General features: G+C 40.0%; 1 protein-coding gene across 1 annotated transcript in view; it reads right to left on the minus strand.

Moving 5' to 3' along the window:
* The window catches only part of RMC1 (regulator of MON1-CCZ1), a 1,444,591-nt gene extending 1,427,728 nt beyond the window's left edge, over positions 1-16,863 (minus strand). Inside the window, exon 1 of the mRNA XM_044065362.1 lies at positions 16,658-16,863. Within this exon, the coding sequence (XP_043921297.1) occupies positions 16,658-16,756 (99 nt within the window). The 5' untranslated portion in view covers positions 16,757-16,863. The remainder of the gene's footprint in view (positions 1-16,657) is intronic.
* Between the last annotated feature and the right edge of the window lie 4,894 nt (positions 16,864-21,757).

Here is a 21,757-nt window from a genome sequence, read left to right on the forward strand (position 1 = left end):
CATCAAAGTAAGAGATGCCAGGTGTGATGTTTTACAATGTCTTGCAGTTATAAATGTTGCACAAATGCCACCATTACCTCATTTTTTTCTGCCAATTCGTCTTTAATGAAAAGTCACATTTTTGTGAGTTCGGACAAACGGAGTCTAATCACTGGGGTTTTTTCTTATCTTTACAATAATGGCTTACAGTTCTTTGTTGCTTACACCCATTTATAGGTTCATAGATTCATAGGAGGTTATTAAGCTAGCAGCCCTAGAGCCTTTACAAGCCTAGCCATGTTAATTCCAAGTATCCCCATTTGTTCTTTTTTTTGGTAGTTTGCAGAAAGAAATTATGAACAGACCGGGTCTGTGATCAACACAGGCTAGTCTTGTCCATTAGAGACATGGATGTCACCCCAGGGGCAAAATTTGCAGACTCCCATCTAATTATCTAGTTTGTGTTTGAAAAGGGTCAGTGAGGAGTTCCGTTTCACATGAATAGGGAGCCTATTCCAGAGAAACACAGTCTCTGGGTGACATATCTGTCGCTCCAGCATGACCTGTTAATGTTACAAGCTAGGTCAAGATCCTTAGAACAAGCGACTCTTGAGCCATTTGACTTGCAGATGTGCAGCATTACCATTAGGGCAGGGTTGGAGATTGCCCTATAGGCCAGGCACAAAAGTCACCTCTCAGCAGCCTATAAGATACAGAGTAAAGCAACATGGCTTTCAGCATGTCAGTGTAGGTCATGGTTTGGAGTCCCTGTATTTTCTTAGCGAGAAACCTCTGGAGGTCTCTCCAGCTGCTGCAGGTGTCTTGCAAGGTACATGCAAAAGGGTGCATTATACTGCATTAGGGTTCTGATGAGAGCAGAGTACAAAGGCGTTATAACATCCCTTGACCTGGATGCTATGCCCTTGCTTATGAGGTGCTCTATGTAGAAGGCTTTCCTTACCACTATGGAAACTTGGTGGTCAAAGTTCAGATTGTTAACAACATGTGTTCCCATGTGTCGCACCACTGAGTTGGAACACAGTGGGGGGGGGGGTTCTGTCAATATTTTAATTTGCAGGGAATTCCATTTTGCCAAAGGGAATAATGATGCTTTTTTTTTTTTGCATTTAGTTTTAGACCATGGCCTTGGCACCATTCATTTGTGTTAGCCCTTCTTGTAACATGTCGATATCGTTGGGTAACTCAATCACTCCCAGCCTGCAATCTTCACTGAACCTGGTGTGCCAAAGGCCATCTACTTTGGCCTAGACTTCTGAGAAATAGATGCCAAACAGTAAGGGGTCCAGCACAGATCCCCTGTGGTACTCCACTGGTGACAGGTCTACTGGTGTAGGTGTAGTCACCAATTTTGACAGTGTGTTTTCTGTTGGTGAGCCAATTGGCTACTCATCTAGAACACAAGGTTTAAGCCCTATCTGGGAGAGTTTCTCAATGATGCCAGAGTGGGGAATTGTGTCAAAAGCCTTGGCAAGGTCAAGATAGGCTGTGTGCACTGTCTTACCTTTGTCCATGGCTTTGGTGACATTCTCAAACAAGTCTACCAAGTTTAATAAGCATGATCTACCCTTAACAAAGCCAAACTGGGTTGGGTCCAGCATTTGGAGGTTACCTATGTCCTTGTTGATAAGGTCCAGGATAATTATTTCCATGGCCTTGCAGATGAGGGTGGTTAGACTTATGGGTCTGTAGTTCCCAGGGTCAGTTGATGGCCCCCCTTTGTGCAGGGGGATTACTGTTGCTGTTCTCCATTCTGCAGGAACATAGCCAGTTCTCAAGCTATTATTAAAGAGAATGCAAAGTGGGTCCACTAGGTTTTGCTTTAGATTGTTTACTAAACAACTTGGGATATTACCTGGTCCCAGTGAGGCTGTGTTTTTGGTCTTGGCAAGCTCAAGAGATAATCAGTTCTCTAGAGATATTAGGCAGAGGACTGGTGTCAGGTATGCTTTTGGATATGGGACGTGGGGATAGGGGGTGAAGTTTGCATTGGATCTGTCAGCTAGCAGGTAGGCTATATATTCCAGTGTAGTACGAGTGATCCCATTTACAACCAGTTGGGTATTCCCTTTTAGATTTCGGACACAGTTAAAGAATGCCTTATGATTATCCTTTGCTAGAGACAGGACTTCAGTTTTGTAATTTGCTTTAGAAAACTTGACAAGATATTAGATTTTCCTGTTTAGGCTCAAGAAGGAGCTCTTCCTCTGCAGAGTGATATCCCTCTTGCTTTTGGACAACAGTTTCTTCCTCTTGTTATAAAATCTGTTTACACTTGAAGTCCACCACAGTGGCTTTTTATTATGGGAAGACCTGGTTTTGATCTGGTCAGGTACAGCAGAGTTTATGCATTCACTTAAATGTTTGTACAGGGCATTTGCGTACACTTCTGCATAATGATCACTGATGCCTGCAATTGCTGGTGGTATGAAGCTTTTTATACTATTGCTCAGTACACTGTAGTTAGCTTTAGTAAAGTCTTTTTTTATAATTTTTGTTCCCGTGATGGTGTCAGTTCCAAACGAGACAGATTTGTGGTCTAATCTAACCAGGTAGGGCATCACAAATGGGGAAGTACAGTGACACCCCCCCCCAATTGGTGAGTACTATGTCCAGAACAATACAGCCTAAACTGGGGGTGCAGACTATCTGTTCCAGAGCATTTGTGTTAAAGTCCAGGAACCTTTGAGTGAATGTGTTTTTGCTCATGTACATCCCCAAGTCTATAGAAGGATAGTTAAGCTCCCATGACTAAGGTGTTGGGCTGTATAGTGATGGATTCCAGTAAATCATGGTAAGCAATGTGCTTATCCTGGTTCACGGTGGGGGATCCATGTAGCCAACAATGATGTGGTATGGTTCTTTCCCAGCAGTTAACTGGACATGGAAAAGTTCAAGAGAGTCATGCTGTTTAACCAGTCTTGAAGGGTATTTGGTTTTAATGAAGATAGATACACCTCAAACTTTGGTTCCTTCGTGATCATTTTGAGGTCTGAATGTGTGGAAGGCATAGTAGACTTGCATGGCTGGGGGTGCTCTCAGTGGCCTTGAACCAAGTCTCGGTAACTGCACAAATGTTAGCATCCTCCAAGGTAAGGAGTGCTTCCAAGGAGTGTAGTTTTGTGTTTAAACTCCCAGCATTAAAGTAGCACAATCATGAGTTTGTCTAGAACAGATTTTATGTTGGAAAATGTGTTGTTTTGGCATTGCCTAAAAAAGGCAATATGGGGAAAGCAAGGGCCTTTGTCATTACCCAAAAGCCTAGGGAGGACATTGTGCAGACAATCTTTAGCAAAGCAGTGAGGTATGTCTACCATATCCTCCCAGGCTAACAGATACTGCATCCCCCTGGACTGACACCAGAAGCACAGCCAATTGTGTTAATTCAATCATTTTTTGTTTACATTGTAGCATCATCCTGGGTGAGGGTAGGATACTGCTTAGGGCTTGGGACATACTTGTCTGGGACACATAACCAGAGAGTTCTGTCACATCTCTCTCTTCATATAGTCCAGAAGGGTACATCTGAATTAATTCAGTTTAAGATGAACTATGACAGAGTCATAACGGTACTTGTTGTTGACTGACTTGAGTGCATGAGTGATTTGTCGGATGCTGGCAACTGATAGGCAGCTGACCATGACCTTCTTGTCGTCTGGTGAGAGGGACATCTGTGTTTTATTTAATTTAGTTTATCTAGTTTTATTTGCTGGAAGGGTGGCATTTTATAAATGAAATAAAAGTTGTGGTATATAAAAGAGTATTTATATGTGGCAATGACATACAATACTATTATGCACTGAAGCATGCTCTTATTTAAGAAGATCACATTGCATTGCATTCTATTTCATACAAATAAATACTGAGATTATAAATGTTTACTTAATTATATTAATACAGATTTACTTGTAATAATGCACTATCTACAAATACATTACAACTGGTTTGTAATTTTTTTTTCAAGTATTACAACCTAGGTACCCTCATCAAAAAAAAAAAAAAACTTTAGCCCAGTGGTTTCCCTACAAAACAGCCTTAGCACAGAACTTCCACAATGGCTGCACAGCGAGTAACAGCTTAACTCTAGCTCTCCCAGTGTGTCAACAGAAACTCAACAGAGAAGGCCGGCCAGTAAACTGTCATGTTTCTGGGTAAATTTCAGTAACTAGCTAGTGAGTGTACTGCCTAGATGCCAGGAAAAAAGAAATACAGAGGACCTGCAAAAAAATCAGCTAGAAAAATCAGAAAAAAAACACTGACTGGGGAATGTTCTGCAGCTGTTCAGCAAAAAGCAATGCAACCTCCAGACATGACTTCCAGTAACCTACAGAAAGATACAAGACAACTGCACACAGACCTGGTTAAGATAAACAAAACAATGATGGTGTATATCAACAGAAACAACAAAAGGCTTGAAAAATGGAAGAAGCTTTAAACAGAGTCTCCGATGAGGTGATAAAGTTGCAAGAATTAGTGGTTGAACTGAAAAAAAAAGGCTGGCTGAATATGAGACTGCACAGCAAAAGATGATTAAAAAAATAATAGAATTAAAGGACAAAGCACATATGGAAAACCTGAGATTTTTAGCTATACCAGAGAAGCAGAAAGAAACAGAGTACATTACTTTTATGAATGCACAAATAGCAACTTGACTGGTATTTCACAACAAGAATTGTTAGTTGAAAGGGCACATCATGTGTATGCTCCAAACCTGCAATAGTAAAGATGCAATCCTACCAGTAGAAGGAGCCGATGCTGACAAAACTGTGGCAGAAGGACAAAATACTAACAGTGGGAGAGAGCAGACTGTTTGTGGAGAATGGCTATTCATTGTACACCAGGCAGAAGAGGAGTAATTTCATTCCACTAATAAAGGGAGTGTCAAGACGCAGGTGTGAGATTCAAACTGCTGTACCTAGCTCTCTTCAAGGTATTCTTCCATGCAGGGAAAAAATAATTTTTTGAGGAAATTCAAAAGTTTCTCCAACAAAAAGTAGTGAAATGGGAGGAGACTCTGCTTCTTGTTCTTCTCTTAATAAAGACCAGAGAGAGACTACCTGTGAAACCTTTTCCATTGTTTCAACTGAAAATGTCGTACAGAAGGAAGGGAGCACAAGAGTTGACTAGAAGAATCGAGAGTATGTTGGAAACCAGTTACTTAATGTGATGTTACAATGCAATAATTATATTTGTGAAATTTGATAGAACAAGAAAATCTGGAAATATTGGACTTTTTCAGAATCTGTTGGATTTGTGAGGGACTCTAAAGTATATACCCTATTCCACGGCATTAATGTTCTGAAAAATCCTTTGGGGAGGGAAACAGAGGAAAGAAAGTTAAATAGGTGCTGCTGTCTTTTTCTCCTTTCTTTCTCTCTTTCTTCTTGTTCGGTTAAGAACTGTAGGCACTGCAATGTGAAAAAAGCCTGATTAAAGCATGACAAAATAAAAATGAATGCGCTATTTCTCATTCTTGTATATGGGATGACTGGATTAAGGACCTTGGATTGATTTAGTAACACATTTTAAGAGAAAGCAAGTAAATGAACAAAATACTGAATATTATGAGGCTTTTTTCCTAGCAAATGACTGTAGGCTTGGCAGTAATTCTGTATCTGACCTTCATGCCTCCATGGAAACAAATCTAATAGAGAGAAAAACTGTCTGGTTCTCATGTGTTCATGGAGACAATCTGATTGTTATAGGCTGGCGGAGAGTGACTGGCTGGGGAAAAAAAGAAAAGAGAAACTGATTAGGAGGTATGTTCTCTGAAAGCATTCAAGTTTTTTTCCAGCTTGGAAACCTATAAATATAAGACAAAACAAGTTAGCACTTAGTAGAAGCACAGGTTGCACCACGTGTCTCAGCATGGACAACCTTTCTTTTAGGCTAACTCAAGTCAGAGTATGGCTGTCAGTTTGGGACATTTGTTCCTATCAGGTGAGTAAAACATTAGGATTTAAAAGGTGTACACAGTTTTCTGTGTTAGTATTAAATGAATAGGTTTTAGGGTGTTTTGTTTTTGAGAACTTTCAATAGAACAAAAAGTTTTGTAAGCTGTGATATAGGCTTAAATGGATATAACAAGAAACGACTATATAAAAGTTCAACCTTCCAAACAGTTTATGCATGCAACACAAAAGCTGGAACTAGACATTTAACAAAAAAGATGTTATACATAAAAAGTGGGAATAATAACTTTTTAATACAATAATACTTTTATGCAGTGTTTTGCCAGTGGTCTCACAGATAAATACAAAAACAAAAGAATTAAAAATGTAGGGTGTAAATAGCTATGTTACAGGAGACATACCGGGAAAGAACTGAGCATGTGAATTTGATTAAGAAACTTTTTCAGGATAGTTATTCATCAGAATATCTGAGTCAAAGGAAAGGAGGAGTATTATTATATTAATTGCAAGAGGGGCTCTAATAGTGATAGAAGAGGATAAAAAAAGATAATAATGGCAGATTTGTAGTGTTAAAGAGCTACTGGGAAGGGAGGATGACTACAATGGCATGCATTTATACTCCACCTAAAGTTGCTTAATGGAGCTTAAGAAAATCCTGGGAGAAATATTCAGTTTTCAGCAATATTACTTATAGGTGGGGACTGGAATTTGATTTGCAGCAGTGAAGGTGTTCCTGGGGAAACCAGAAGGGAAAGTATAACAAAGGAGGGTACATTTTTGAAGAAATGTATCAAAATATTTGACATCGAAGATGTCAATTCAGTAATAGGAGTTGAGTAAATTTACATATTATTCCGAAAGATATAAAAAAAAAAGAGCTAGGCTAGACAGAATTTACATTTCACAGAAATATGTGCATTTAATTGAAGGTAGTGATACACACCCCCAATAACTATTTCAGATCATGCACCAATAATAAAGAAAACAAAAATACAGGGTAATGAAATAAAAATGAGACACTTGTATTTTCCCATCGATCTGCTGAAGAGAGGAATTTAAGGAATGGCTAGTGAAGATTATTCAGGAGCTACTTGAGAGGAGAGCAATTACTTCTGAAAATATAGCTAGGGACTGGGATAAAATAAAGGTGGAAATAAAAGAAATGGAGCTATGGTTAAGACGTAACAAGAATTATTCAGAGGGACTGACAAATGTTAAAGCACTGTAGAATAGGGGGAGTCTTACAGAACAAGAAGAGAATCAATGCAGAATGCCAAGCAGGAAAGTGATTGCCTCGATAATATACATGAGTTTAGAAAGATTGCTATTAAGCAATTGTTTTTCGATAACACTAAAGCAAAAAGATTCAGGCAACAGAAAGTAGAAAGGGCTATTGCCAAGCTTAAGGAGACTATAACAAGAAAGGTAACTACAGATCCTATAGCGGTATTATAAACATTTCGGAAATTCTATAAAAGTCTGTATGGAAATGTTTATAGAAGGATTAAATATGCCAAGGTTAGAGGTAGACGACGCTCAATTATTAACGGTTAGGACAGGAGGATACAAGATAAAAATTGTGATCTAGAACAGGAAAGTCCCCAGGAACAAAAGGTATTCCTGTGGAAGTTTGGAGGCTAGGAGGGGGGAAAACTAACATCTGGAAAGTTTTGCTCAATAGGAAGAGAAGTACCACGTCTTGGAAGAAATCAGTGGTAGCTGCACTACCTAGAGATGGTAAAGATCCATCTTCATACAGACCCATTTCAATACTAAACCATGATTACAAAGTGTTCATGTCTAAAATGGCCAAATTAATGACAAAAGTAATGCCAAAATTGATAGATATGGATCAATGTGGTTTTCTGGAGGGGAGGCAAATGTTTGACAATATTAACAGAACACTGATGATCCAGAGGGAAGCAGAATGTAAGAAAATACCACTGTTGTTGTTGGGTCTTGATAAAGAGAAAGCATTTGACAGAGTAATGCTGGGACTTTATCAGCAGGGCAATGGAAGCAGGTTGAATAGGAGGATACACAAGGGATGAGAGGCAAAAATTAAAGTGGGTGGGGTCCTCTCTGATAACTTCTGCTTGATTAGAGGATCCAGGCAAGGGTGTCCTCTTTCCCCATTGTTATTTGCATTATACTGTTTAGTACAATTGGCAAACAAAATAAGGGACTCAGAAATATTATCTTATACCTGGCAAAACCAAAAAGAGTCATTACAGTGTTGTGGAACATTCTGAGACAGTTTCAAATCTTTTCTGAATATAAAATTAACTAAACTAAAAGGCAATAGCAGTAAATTATGTACCCACATATGAATTGGTTCAGCAATATCTATATTTCTGGGGACATAATAAAATTAAGTATTTAGGAGTATGAATTAAAAATGGTTCTGGTGTGGCATATGGATATGTGGGAAGAAACTAAACAAAAAATAATGGAAAAACTGACAAAATGGAATATTTACTATATAGATATGGATAGTAAGATACAAGCAGTTAAAATGTTTAGTCCCCATTAGTCGTATAGATCATGTATATTTTACCAACCAGAGGAGAAGCTGTGGATAGCACTTAATAAAGAGCTGAAGGTCTTTACCTAGGAGAGGAGAACAGCAAGAGTCAAGCGGGGTAAGGTTATTCTTCCAGTGGAACAGGGCTGATTGGGATTACCTGATTTGAAGGGGTAATTTGAAAAATTATCCTCGTTTCCCATCTTTCCTGACCTAGAGTAGTCCAAATACAGGCTTTGCTGTATTCTGGACTTTTGGAAAGTTCCTGTGTTGCCCATTTCCTTTCTTGGATAAAATGGAGGCTTCTTTGTTCACCAGTGGCAGTGGGGAGCTTAGAGCAGCCTATCTATCCCTGGAGAAGTGTTCCCAGCACAAGAATCTGGTAGTCTATTGGCCGTTTTGGGCCAATTTCTAGCTCTTTCAAGTCCCCCTGTATAAAACCCACTTTGGAGCGGTTTGTGCGCTTATTACTACTCAGCCAAGCTCCTCGTGGTCCTGCAGAGTGGTGCTAGCAGCAGAGAGGCTAAAAGAGCGACTGCTAACCTGATAAAAGTGTTTTTTTTCCTGCTACTACCTGACTGTCCGATCTAGCTAAACTGCAAGTATTTCTTGAACGGTTTTAAACTGTTTAAAGTTGTTTTTTTGCACCTGCACTTTTAAAGTTTGCCCTGTTTGTTGCATTTACCTGTTGAGGCTACACACTCAAGTGCGCTAGCCTGTGTTACATATTTATTGCACTTTCCTGCTGTTTGTTGCAAAAAAAAAAAAAAAAAAAAAAAAAAAAATGATCCTTGTTTCCCATCTTTCCTGACCTAGAGTAGTCCAAATACAGGCTTTGCTGTATTCTGGACTTTTGGAAAGTTCCTGTGTTGCCCATTTCCTTTCTTGGATAAAGGGAGGCTTTTTTGTTCACCAGTGGCAGTGGGGAGCTTGGAGCAGCCCATCTATCCCTGGAGGAGTGTTCCCAGCACAAGAATCTGGTAGTCTATTGGCAGTTTTGGGCCAATTTCTAGCTCTTTCAAGTCCCCCTGTATAAAACCTGCTTTAGCGTGGCTTTGCACGATTTTGCGAATAGCGCAGCATCGGGCAGCGCCGCTTAATTGGGTTTAAACCATTCTCGGCTCCACAAAGTCTGCTCTTCACTTTTTCCGTTAGAACTGATCTAGTTCTCATAATAAACACCCTATTCCCACTCTAAAGCCTGGCACTTGGTCACTAAAGCAATTATATAAGTCAGCACTAAAAAATTAAAAGCACTACACCCTCACAAACTCCCCTTGAGTACTTTGTTCCCCATTGGCCCTTTTTTTCAATTATAAAGGAATTCCCAATACTATTCTAGCATGTCCAAAGGTCAGTTGTCAATCTCCTCTCCGGTCTAGCTGGTGAATCTGGGAATCTTGAGGCAATGTTACAACTGCCTCATGTACACAGACTACCCTCTCCTCCTCCCAACAAATTCCAGCACATGTGAGAGATGCAACCATATAGCCAAACTGGAGGCTACGCTCTCTCAACTCAGTACTGGCGCAACCAGTCAGGAGGAGAAGGAAACCACACTCACTACAATTCCAGTCTCACATAGACCTACCACGACAGCAAACCAAACACATAAACACACAAAAACATACTCGGAGGCTCTAAACAAAAATCTGCCTAAGCAGCAGAGACGTCCAAAGCAGACACCCAAGCAACCGCTACCCCAAAACAAAACACGTGCAACACATAGCTCACAAAGCCAGTGCGCCGAACAGTCACAGCCCTTAAGGCTAAACAACACACCTGATACATTTGTAATAGGTGACTATCATCAGGCACACTGACGTCCCACTCACCAGGCTGAACAAGGAGAGGTCACTGTGAGCTGCCTGTCGGGCGCTAGGATCCGCCACATAACACAAGCACTCAGGTCACTCCAAGGCAAGTACAAATATGACTCCGTCATTGTCCATGCTGGTGTGAATGACCTGAGACATACCTCCCTGGACTGCAGGAAAAGAGACAGAGGAGCTCTCTGAGCATGTAGCCCAGGCCGGTATGACCCTGACCTCAAGTAGCATCTTACCCTCACAAAGAATGATGCCACAATATGAAGACAAGATGATCAATTTCAACAACTGGCTTAAGTATTGGTGTCATTCAAAGGGGATCCAATGACTGTCTGCCTGGGATGACATGCTCGACAAGCCACGATGCTTCGCTAGGGACGGCTTGCACCTGTCACCCCTGGGCTTTTGGATATTGGCAAATGCTCTTGCCACCCACATAGTGCCTTTTTTAGGCAAGGCTCAAAAGACAAACCCACCTCCATAGGTATCACAAGGGATAAGAAACTAAGAGTAATGCTACTCAACGCCAGAAGTTTAAACCTCAAGATGCACGCACTCAAAACTCTCCTTAGCATGGAGAACATAGATATCTGTGCAGTAACAGAAACCTGGTTCAAGGCTCCCGAGAGCACCCCAGCACTAACAGGTTATACCTCATACCATGTTTTTCATCCCCAAAACTTGGACCGAACCACAAAAGGAGGGGGAGTATCAATATTTGTCAAAGATACCCACACCTCCAAGTTGGTGGCACAGCACAAAGCATCAGAGACTATCCATGTGCAACTAACAGTGGGTAAAACTGCCTTCCAGTTTATAGCCTGCTACAGACCACACTCCCCAAAAACCCAGGAACCCCACTCGGCCTTCCTGAGAACACTGGAAAATATGAAGGTCTCTCCAAACACCATTATATTGGGCGACTTCAACTACCCTAACATAGACTGGGAGCATTACTCTAGCTCCAACACCCTAGCCCGAAGGTCCCTAGAATTTATAAACTCAAATGCTATGGAACAACTTGTTACCACTCCCACAAGAGGGGAAAACATACTGGACCTGATCATCACCAACATGGGGTCTCTAAGCTCCAGCCCAGAAGTGTATCCCTCACTGCTAAGATCAGACCATAAACTAATCTCACTAGATATTCACATCCCGACCCCAGCCCCTGCCCAGAAAACTACAGTGAAAAACTTCTCTAAAGCAAATTTCACACTCCTCAAACTGAGGTGGAATCCTTCAAAGCCCCTAGGCCTGTCGAAATACGGCCCAGACCGCAGAATCCTTTATAAACGCATTCTATGAACACCTTCAGGAATGCATGGATCATGCAATCTCAAATAAAACCAAGACCCAATCCTCCAAAGTTAGGCGTCCTGTCTGGTGGACCCCAGCCATAAAAAAACTATACAATAGAAGGAGGAAGCTACTACATGATAGAGCAAAATCCCAAAAAGATAAAGCATCTCCGATCAGTATTAGCAAAAAACTATGGGCACTCATAAATCGTCTAAGGCCAGCTTCGAGAGAGAAATTGCACAGGACACTAAGGATAATCACAAGGCTTTCTTTAGTTACGTTAGGAACCTGGGTGGGAATTCCCAGATATGCTCAGAATTAGTCCAAAATGACAAAAAATACATCGAACCCACAGGCATTGCCAACATCCTAGCTGACAGGTTCAGCGCAAACTTCTCCCACCGTTCCCCACCAAAAGGGCAAATATCTATCCCAGCAGAGTGCTGCCCCTGACATCTCAGATGCTCAGGTAAGAGCCGCCCTCTCCAAAGCAAAAATCACAGCATCAATGGGACCAGATGGTGTCCCGGGCTGCCCTACATGAACTCCAAGAAGAACTAAACCCAAACATAAAACTACTGTTCAATCTCAGCCTTACTACAGGATATGTACCCAAAGAGTGGCGTACAGCAACAGTGGTCCCTCTCCACAAAGGTGGTGCCTCAACGGATCCTAGAAATTATTGCCTTATAAGCCTGACTAGCTTGGTCTGCAAAGCTATGGAAAGGATCATCATGGACCTCATAAATAAAGATATTGGGGACCTACAGACACTGGATGCTACCCAGTTCCGCTTTGTTAAGGGTAGATCCTGCCTCTTAAACCTGGTTGATTTCTTTGAAACAGTCACCAAGGCCATAGACGAGGGGAAGGTGGTCCATACAGCCTACCTGGACCTTGCAAAAGCCTTCGATACAATACCCCACTCGGGCATTATACATAAGCTCACCAGCTTAAATATAAACCCCTATATCACTAGATGGGTTGCAAACTGGCTCAAGGACAGAATCCACATGGTTAGAATTGCTGGAGCCATGTCAGACTCCAAACCAGTTACAAGTGGCATCCCACAAGGCTCAGTCCTGGGACCTCTCTTGTTCGGTATATATTTCTCGGAGGTACAGGCTAACACGGAAGGACTGTGGCTGACCAAGTTCGCAGATGACTGCAAACTGGGTACCATAATCGACTCTCCAGCCGACACAAGCATCCTACAAAAGGGCCTCATAGAAACAGACAACTGGTACCAGAGCCATGGCCTCAAGCTAAACGCCAAAAAGTGTATAGTCATCCCCTTTGGCAAAAACAAAGTGCCCACAAATTACCACATCGGTGGTAATCCATTAAGTACGGAAGAAGTAATTAGGGACCTGGGGACCCAAGTTGATAGCAATCTCTCATTTGACAACCACGTGGCCAAAGTGGTTAGAAAAACATTTTATATAGCCCACCTAATCATGAAGGGATTCACAAGTAGATCAGGGGAGGTCATCGTGCCTCTTTACTCATCCCTCATCAAGCCCATAATTGAGTACAATGCCCCTTTTGGGATGTACCTTACCTGACATCTGCAGCAACTGGAAAGACCCCAAAAGTACCTCACCAAGAGGGATCAAAGGGCTCAAACAGATGCCATATGCTGCCCGGTTAAAGAAACTCCAGCTCTACTCAGTGGCATACCGCCTGCTCAGAGGCGATCTGTGCCAGACGTATAAAGCCATGTCCAACCCGGAATTAATGGACATGCTGCACCTCAGAAAATCCAAATCCCATTGAGCTACGTGCTCGAGAGACTTGAACCTCAGCACTGAAATAAATAGGACATGCTGGAGGGACAGATTCATAACCCAGAGGCTCCCTTCACTCTGGAATAAAATCCCAGTCCAGGTTAGGCAGAGTCCCTCATTGACTCTCTTCAAGAGGAATCTTGATGAGTGGATGGGAGATAGTAGGTTTACCCAGGGTATCACTTCTGTGTCACTGTTAGACAGAGGCACAGTATACTAACCTCGAAAAAGGGCATAGCAAAATTCATTTAAAATGGGTGGCGAAAGCCAAACACACTTTGGCTAGACTTATATATGCCCTAGGGCAGACAGCCTAGTATGAACCTATGAACCTATTTCAGAGCTACACAGTCAAGGCTCCTATACATAACACAAACAGAAAACTATAATTCAAAGCAGAAAGGGATGATGATGAAATGGGGGGGGGCTCAAGAAACAAGGAGGGACTACAATTTTGGATACAGGCCTTTAAGAATAATAACAATAATATAGAATATTATATATCTAAAGTAGCAGAAAGTATTCTAAGAACTAAGCCAACATGGAAATGAAGAAAAGAGATTTTGCCGATATGTATGACTGCAATTACAGATATAGACAACAGGCAAGAGGGGACTGGAATTTATTGGAGAAAACTGGCAAAGGAACCAAAGGTATTGGCAGCAAACAACTAGAGAGGGAAAGATGATTGAATAAATTATTGGCATCTTCCCATTCTGACTGCAAGTTTGATGTCAGAATATAGGCAAAGAGAAAGAAACAGGGGGTTCTGAATGAAAGACCAGCACTGGTAGCATTTTAATGGAATCTAAAATAGAAGCTGCCATTAAAAGAGGAATAAATACAGCATATAAAATACTGCATGATAACTATACGAATCAGAGGAAGTTAGAAAGTATTGGGAAGAGAGTTTGGATAAGCAATTCACAAATAAACAAACAATGGGAGGATGTATGTACGTCTCCCAAATATGCAACAAAATCTAGAAGATTTAGGATTTTTGCTTGGAAATGTTTACAATGATAATTTTATACTCCAAGTACACGCCAGAGAATTTTTCCTCAGGTAGACTGTAAATGTTGGAGGTACGATGGGGAAGAAAGAGGTAATTGGGAACATATTTTCTGGGAGTGCTGTGAATTGGCAGACTTTAAGGACTCCCTGCGGAATGCACTGTTGGAGATGCTGGGTGGGCAAATTGTTGTGATGAGGAAGATGATTTTTCTGAGTTATGATACAGAATTAGAATTGCCTAGACATGGTAATGCCTTGCTGTGTCTAATTATGGTGGCTGCCAAAAAAGCAATTACTAGAAAATGGAAATCAAAATGTAAACTGGCTACACTAGAAGTAGTGAATATAGTAACAGACACAAAAAAAAACTGGAATTGAGATCTTTAGAAAAGGGTAGGAGAAAAGTACATAGGAAAAATGGGAAATGCGCAACAATACATACAGAGAAGGAATGATGTTTAAAAGAATGCAGAACTTAATGAGCTATGTAATCTTTGACTGAAAATGACTGGGTAGATTATAAGAGATATAAAATGTTTGCAAGTGGGAGTGTGTCAGCATGGTTTGTGATGTAAAATGCTTGGAACAAGGATTGTGTCTGTGTGGTTTGTTTTCATTTATATAAATGTATGATTGTCTATATCATAAGAGATGGTTTAATAAAAATGTTGTAATGTTAGGTTATATGATATAGAGCAATATATGTAAAGTATAATGTTTGTAAATGTGAGCTTAACACAGTTTGATTATCTTTATATAAATGCAAATGTACCTATGTCACAAAGTAATAATTCAATAAAAGTGTATAATAATAAAAAAAAGCCTTGGCTCAAACGGCCTCTTGTCATTAAATACATAAATAACATGCATTTATTTACACATAGTTTAATGGGCAAGAAAAATACCCTTTTCAGTAAAGCTCTGGGAAGAAAAGCTCCAACAGTAAGAATAAAATCAATAAACCCCACACAGTTTGGGTTTGTGAAAGACAGATCATGCCTCCTGTACCTAATCGACTTCTTTGAGGCAGTCACCAAAGCCATAGACGAGGGTAAGGTGGTTCACACAGCCTATCTTGACCTCGCCAAGGCTTTCAACACCATTCCCCATTCTGGAATTATAGCTAAACTCATTAAACTAGGTATAAATCCCTACGTCACAAGATGGGTTGCCAAGTGGGTCACTGACAGAGCCCACGCTGTAAATGTTGTAGACTCCAAATCTGACTTCGAACCAGTGACAAGTGGAGAACCACAGGGTTCAGTCCTGGGACCTCTCCTGTTTGGAATCTACTTCTCTGAAGTACAGGCTAACACAGAAGACCTTTGGCCAATGAAGTTTGCAGATGACTGCAAACTAGGAGCCATAGTCATGTCTCCAAATGATGTGGACATCCTACAGAAGGGCCTCACTGAGACAGATGCCTGGTGTCAGAGCCATGGCCTCAAGCTCAGTGCCAAAGAGTGCATCGTCATCCCCTTTAGTAAAAACTCTGTACCCATGAACTACCACATAGGCGGCAGTCTACTTAACACCGAATGTGTGACAAGAAACCTTGGAACCCAGATGGACAGCAGTCTCTCCTTTGATAATCACATCGCCACAGTAGTCAGGAAATCCTTCTACGTGGCACACCTCATCACAAAAGGGTTCTCATCCAGGGAAAAAAAAAAAGAGGTCATTGACTTTAATATAAAGATCTTTGGAAGAAGTATTCAATTTATTAAACAATAAATAAATAAATAAATAAAATGAAGACATACCCACACATGCAGCAAAAAGAAGCACATTTGGAGAAAATGTAAATGTCATACAACTTTTACAATTTTAAACACTTTGACCATACACTTACAATATAACCATCTTATCAAACATCTAAAAAACCTCGAAGACTGACATTTCTCAATACAATATAAACCGTTTGCACTAATCTCCTACACAGCATTAAATATCATACAATATCAATTACAGGTGTACAGTATAACTGTTGTCATTTGCAAGGACTCTTTTTATAGCAATTACAAAATTCACATCGAATACTTCAAGTTTTGATTACAAGAATTAAGGTAAACAGTTCAGAACAGTTTGTTGTGGCAATTTATTCACACTCTGCACACCAAAGCTATACATTTTACATGTAAATTTCCAAAAAAATAAAATAACTATTGGTGGGATTATTACACCATATTAAAATGAACTTAGAATTAAAACAGTTTCTTTTACGGCTCATTACCTTGTAAATAAGTTATACACAATTAACTATACTACATTGCTATTGCCCTATTCACTAACCTGTTTATTAGCTTCGTCAAAAAATACATTGTTAACCGATGATGCTTTCTCAAACTGCACGGGGTTCTGACATAATTCTAAATAATACTCTTCTTCCATGGTTACAATAAATTTCTCAAAGCTACTAACAGAGTTAATCACCAACCATAAAAGCTGAACAACCAAAACAGAAAGTATTAACTTCCTGTTTATACGTGCTGCCGCCGTAACCCTTGTCACATGGACGTTATTTCATTTTTTTCGGGCTCTTTTTTCCGGATATGTTCTTCTTTCGCTATCATTCCCAAGTTCAAACAATTTTTTTCGGACGTTCTTTTTCCCGGATATATTTCTTTCGCTATCATTCACAAGTTCAAACTGTTTTTCGGACGTTCTTTTTCCCCGGATATATTTCGTTCGCTACCATTCACAAGTTCAAACTATTTTTCGGACGTTCTTTTTCCCGGATATATTTCTTTCGCTATCATCCATAAGTTCAAACTGCAATTTGGTGGATCAGTAGTATGCTGTTTGGCTCACTTATACTTTACGGTATTAACTGCCATGATAATATGGAAGCTTTGGCCCTGTGGCACTGCAATTGTAATCGCTGTCTGTACCAAAGATCGCTGCTTGATGGGGTGCCTTCTTTGAGTCTACGTGCAGTCTTAATGCTTGCATTGGTTGGGTTACCACCTGTCCCACTGTGCGACAGTCCCTCTTTGGGCAGCTGTGTCGGGCAAAGAAATCGAAAAAATGGCAAATGTCTTGAGATTTTTAGGACGAACGTATTTCCTATATTTTATGCAGTAGTTGCATAAAACAGTTATTCTGTATTTGAAACACCTAGATATTATAAGAAACAGAATAAGCAACTAAATGCTGCAAGAATAAGCTTTTATTTAGCCAAAAAATGAAGTTCTTTCGTTTGTACTGACCGTGGGTATGTTTTGCCCTGCAAATTCTGACATTTGTACCAAAAATGTCCCACTTTGGGCATTTGAAAAGGTGGCAACCCTATGTTTTTTTTTTGTTTTGTTTTTTTGCACAGTGCTCTGGCTTTCTCACATGTTGAAGTCAATGTCTTGTAAGTTTTTTTTTGGGGGGGGGACAGGGTTGAGGGCGCTGCAGTAGGTTTCTCATTCCATCCAGTGTTTGTAATTCTGCATTATACAACGATCCCCCATTAATATTCAAAAACGTGCACGTTGTAAATCAGAGTTATAGTAATGGAAAAAGGTCCGGTCGCCTGGACTTTTTCCATTACTATAACTCTTTTTTACAGCAATGGAGAACGTAAGATCTCCGTTGCTTCACACTGTCTCGCTATGTTAAACGAGATTAACATAGCAAGACCGTTCGTAAAAAGCAACGGAGATCTTGCTTTCTCCATTGCTTTTTTCAAAACTGTCTTGTTAAGTTAAATGGGTTTAACATAGCGAGGCAGCTTTAAAAAAGCAACAGAGATTCTCCGTTGCTTTTTTTAAAGCTGTCTCGCTATGTTAAACCCATTTAACATACCGAAACAGTTTTTAAAAAGCAACAGAGATCTTGCTTTCTTCGTTACTTTTGCCCACAGCTCTGATGTACTGCGTAGGCATACGCATGCGCAGTACATCAGAACTGCCGCAGAATACCAGACAGCTAAGGAAGGGCAGCAAGGAGGCATTATACAATGCCATTATTTAAGAAAAGTAATTTTTTTTTTTCTTAAATAATGTCATTGTATTGTATAATAGCAATAACCCACTTCTGGGTGTGGGTAATGCTGGATTTACCCACGGTTGGCTTTGTTTGGCCAGTTGGGCTTCGCCCTCGTGACTAAACCACAACAACCATGGGTAAATCCAGCATTACCCACACCCAGGCGTGGGTTATTGCTATATTGCACACTCTTGAGTGCTAGATTGGGCTCTGGCTCATCCCGTTTTCAACAACATAATGGTTTGCCAGAAGTAGCAAGCTTCGAATCGCTCAAGGTTTTAGGATGTTGGAGGTATGTACATTAAAAAATGTGAACGTGACTTTCCTGTAGGTTGTTTGTCCCCAGAGGAGGTGAAAGTGTTGGAACCTCTGGTATCTGGTGAGGGCTGCACAGGATTTGCCTTGATTACTACTTCAGTTTTGGAATGAGCTTTGATGTCAGGTGTCCAGCTGACTTTGCTACTGCATTTTATACATAGTGAGCACGCCAGTGACCTTAAAAGTTAAACAATTTATTAATTACTGTTTTCATGAGGATTGCTGTTATATTCTTGTTTATATGTCTAATTTTGCCAAATTAATATAAATGCCTTTTGTCTTCAAAAATGGTTCAACATTTTTTAGGAAATGCATAATTATTGACAGAAATCCATTAAATTAGGCTCTCACCCTCAACCATAAAGGAGAAAATGCATCTTGAATTTTAGTAAAAAAAAAAAACAGATTTTAATTTCATTTTTGTAAAATAACATCAAGACAGAAAAAATATCAGAAAGATTTTCAGGAATGTAGGGACCTGAATTATCCTGGTTTATTTCAGCATATACCACTCTTAAATCATGATTATAAAGTCTTTGTGACAATTTTAGCTGAAAGATTGGCAAAAATAATGTACAAAACTGTAGATCCAGATCAGCCTGATATCACTGCAGGAAGGCAAGCTTTTCACAACATAAATAGAACCCTGGTGATAGAGATATTGAAGTAAACAAAAATAAACTGATGGTGATTGCACCAGATGCTAAAAAAAATGTATTGGAAATGTTTGGAAAAGAAAAAACAATCGGAAGCCTTTCATTGTGCTTAGGGAGGGATAAAGATACTACTTAGGATTTATGCAGGTGCGGCAGCAGATTTGAAATGTGGTAGAAGATTATTAAATGTATTACATTTGACTAGAGGCTCAGTCAAGGTTACCTGGTTTTGTCCCTGTTTTTTGCTATTCACCCAGAGCCATTGGCTGCAGAAATTAGGAAAATAATATTGCAGGGTATAAATGGAAAGATGCAAATGAAAAACTTGCTTTGTTTGCCAGTAACCTTATACTCTTTGTTACAGAAACAGACAAGACTAACATGCATGTGACAGGATTTGATAAGTAAGTTGGATATAAAATTACTTAAAAACAATAATGGTGAATCATAAGACCCACATAAACTGGTGCAAAGATTCTCCTTTTGTGGGGACGTAACAAGATGCTTTATGTGGGTCTATGGTTAAAACAGCATATAGGCCTGGCAACTACAGAGATGTGGAAAGACGTATCCCAACAAATAATATAAAAAATAAGGCAATAAAAGTTGATGATAATGGACACAGAGAATAAGTTACAAGTTTTAATGATATTAGCATCTTTGATCATTTATGCAGAAAATGTGTATTTCTACTCCCCATCAGAAGACCTTCATCATAAAAGAAATTGGAGTTTTTATTTATTTATTTTTTGAATAACAAAAAAAAAGAAAGAGTTCTTTTGGAAAAGCTGATATTACCAAAGTAACAAAGGGGACGGGGATGCCAGACTTGCAGAAATATTTTAAAACTACTCAATTTAGATTGCTAACATTGATATGGGGTACAATATACTAGGCTTAATAATATAAATGCTACTCTTTCAGAAAGGCATAATGAAATCCAAGACAAAATAGGTCTGTAAAGCACATTAAAGATAATAGGCCAGGTGATGGGTGTGATGATGCCCTCCTCTCCTTCCTAGAAATAATCAACAAAGCCCGCGACTCTGACCACTTTGTATTCACTCTTTTCCTCGACCTCTCTAAGGCATTTGACACTATTTCCCACAACCTCCTTCTTACCAAACACTCTAAACTTAACCTATCCCCTTCCTCTACCCAGTGGTTCTCAAGCTATCTCACAAACAGGCAACAAGCAGTTAAATGGAAAAAAGCTACCTCACCCTTCCTTAATACATGCCAGGCATCCCTCAAGGTTCTATTCTAGGCCTTCTACTATTCAACATATTCATAAATGATTACTTCCAAGCCATTCCTAACTCCAGTCTCATCCAATATGCCGATGATTCTACTATAATCTGTTCCTCCCCTTCCATCACAACTCTTTTAACAATGTAACTTAGGTTCATAGGTTGGTACTAGGCTATCGGCTGTAGGGCCTATACAAGCCTAGCCATAACAATTCCCTGGCTATTTCTTCCCACACTATTTACTTCCCTGGACCCTGTGTAGCAGGGGTGAATTTCCTTTCTCCCATCCAATCATCAAGGTTTCTTTTGAAGAGGGCCAAAGAGGCGCTCTGCTTGACATGTATGGGCAGTCTGTTCCAGAGTCTGGGGAGTCTCTGGGTCAAGAACCTATCCCTCCAGCATGTTTTGTTTATTGTGAAGACAAGGCCACACAAGCCACCTTCTCTTCCACTGAACAGTGAATGCTCAACAACCATCTAGCCCTTAATGCAACTAAAACAAAACATGTTATTCAATGCATCCAAAACCTCTTCCTAGAAAAACAATCCTTCATAATTACCAGCAGTAATAATACCTCCCCAGAACTAGTTTCTGACACAAAATTACTAGGAATTATCATTGACAATAAACTAAAATTTGATAAGTATCTACAAGCAAATATAAAAAAAAACATAAAAAATTAGGTATGCTTTACTGCCACAGTCACTCTTTCTCTCCCACCACCAGGATTACATTAGCTAATACATACCTCATCCCATCCCTTTTATAGGGTGCAGCTATCCTAACCAGCCTACAATCTTGCCTCAAAACAAAACTCTCATCTTGTTATAACAAAATATCCAAATTTGTGTCAGGTCATAGAGCCTCTTCTCACCACTGTAATTCCCTTTACCAGCTAAGTTGGTTAGAATTACCAAACTTCTTCACATATACCCAGCTCATTCAAGCACACAAACTCATTCATAACCTATCTCTCTGCCCCTCCCTAGCAAATACCTTTGAAATGCATAAACCAGATAGATTCCCAAAACCTAATTAAATTGCATAAACCAACACATCCTGCTGGGAATCAATTGATGGCCTTCTCTCTTGCATGCCTCTGGAACTCTCTCCCTTCTCCCATCCACACTATCAGCAGTCTCTCATTGTTGAAAACCTCACTGCACTCGCACCTTACTTCACAATGGAAATGC

This window comes from Protopterus annectens, chromosome 3.part0, assembly GCF_019279795.1.
Source record: "Protopterus annectens isolate FY-2018-M chromosome 3.part0, PAN1.0, whole genome shotgun sequence".
Lineage (NCBI taxonomy): Eukaryota > Metazoa > Chordata > Ceratodontiformes > Protopteridae > Protopterus > Protopterus annectens.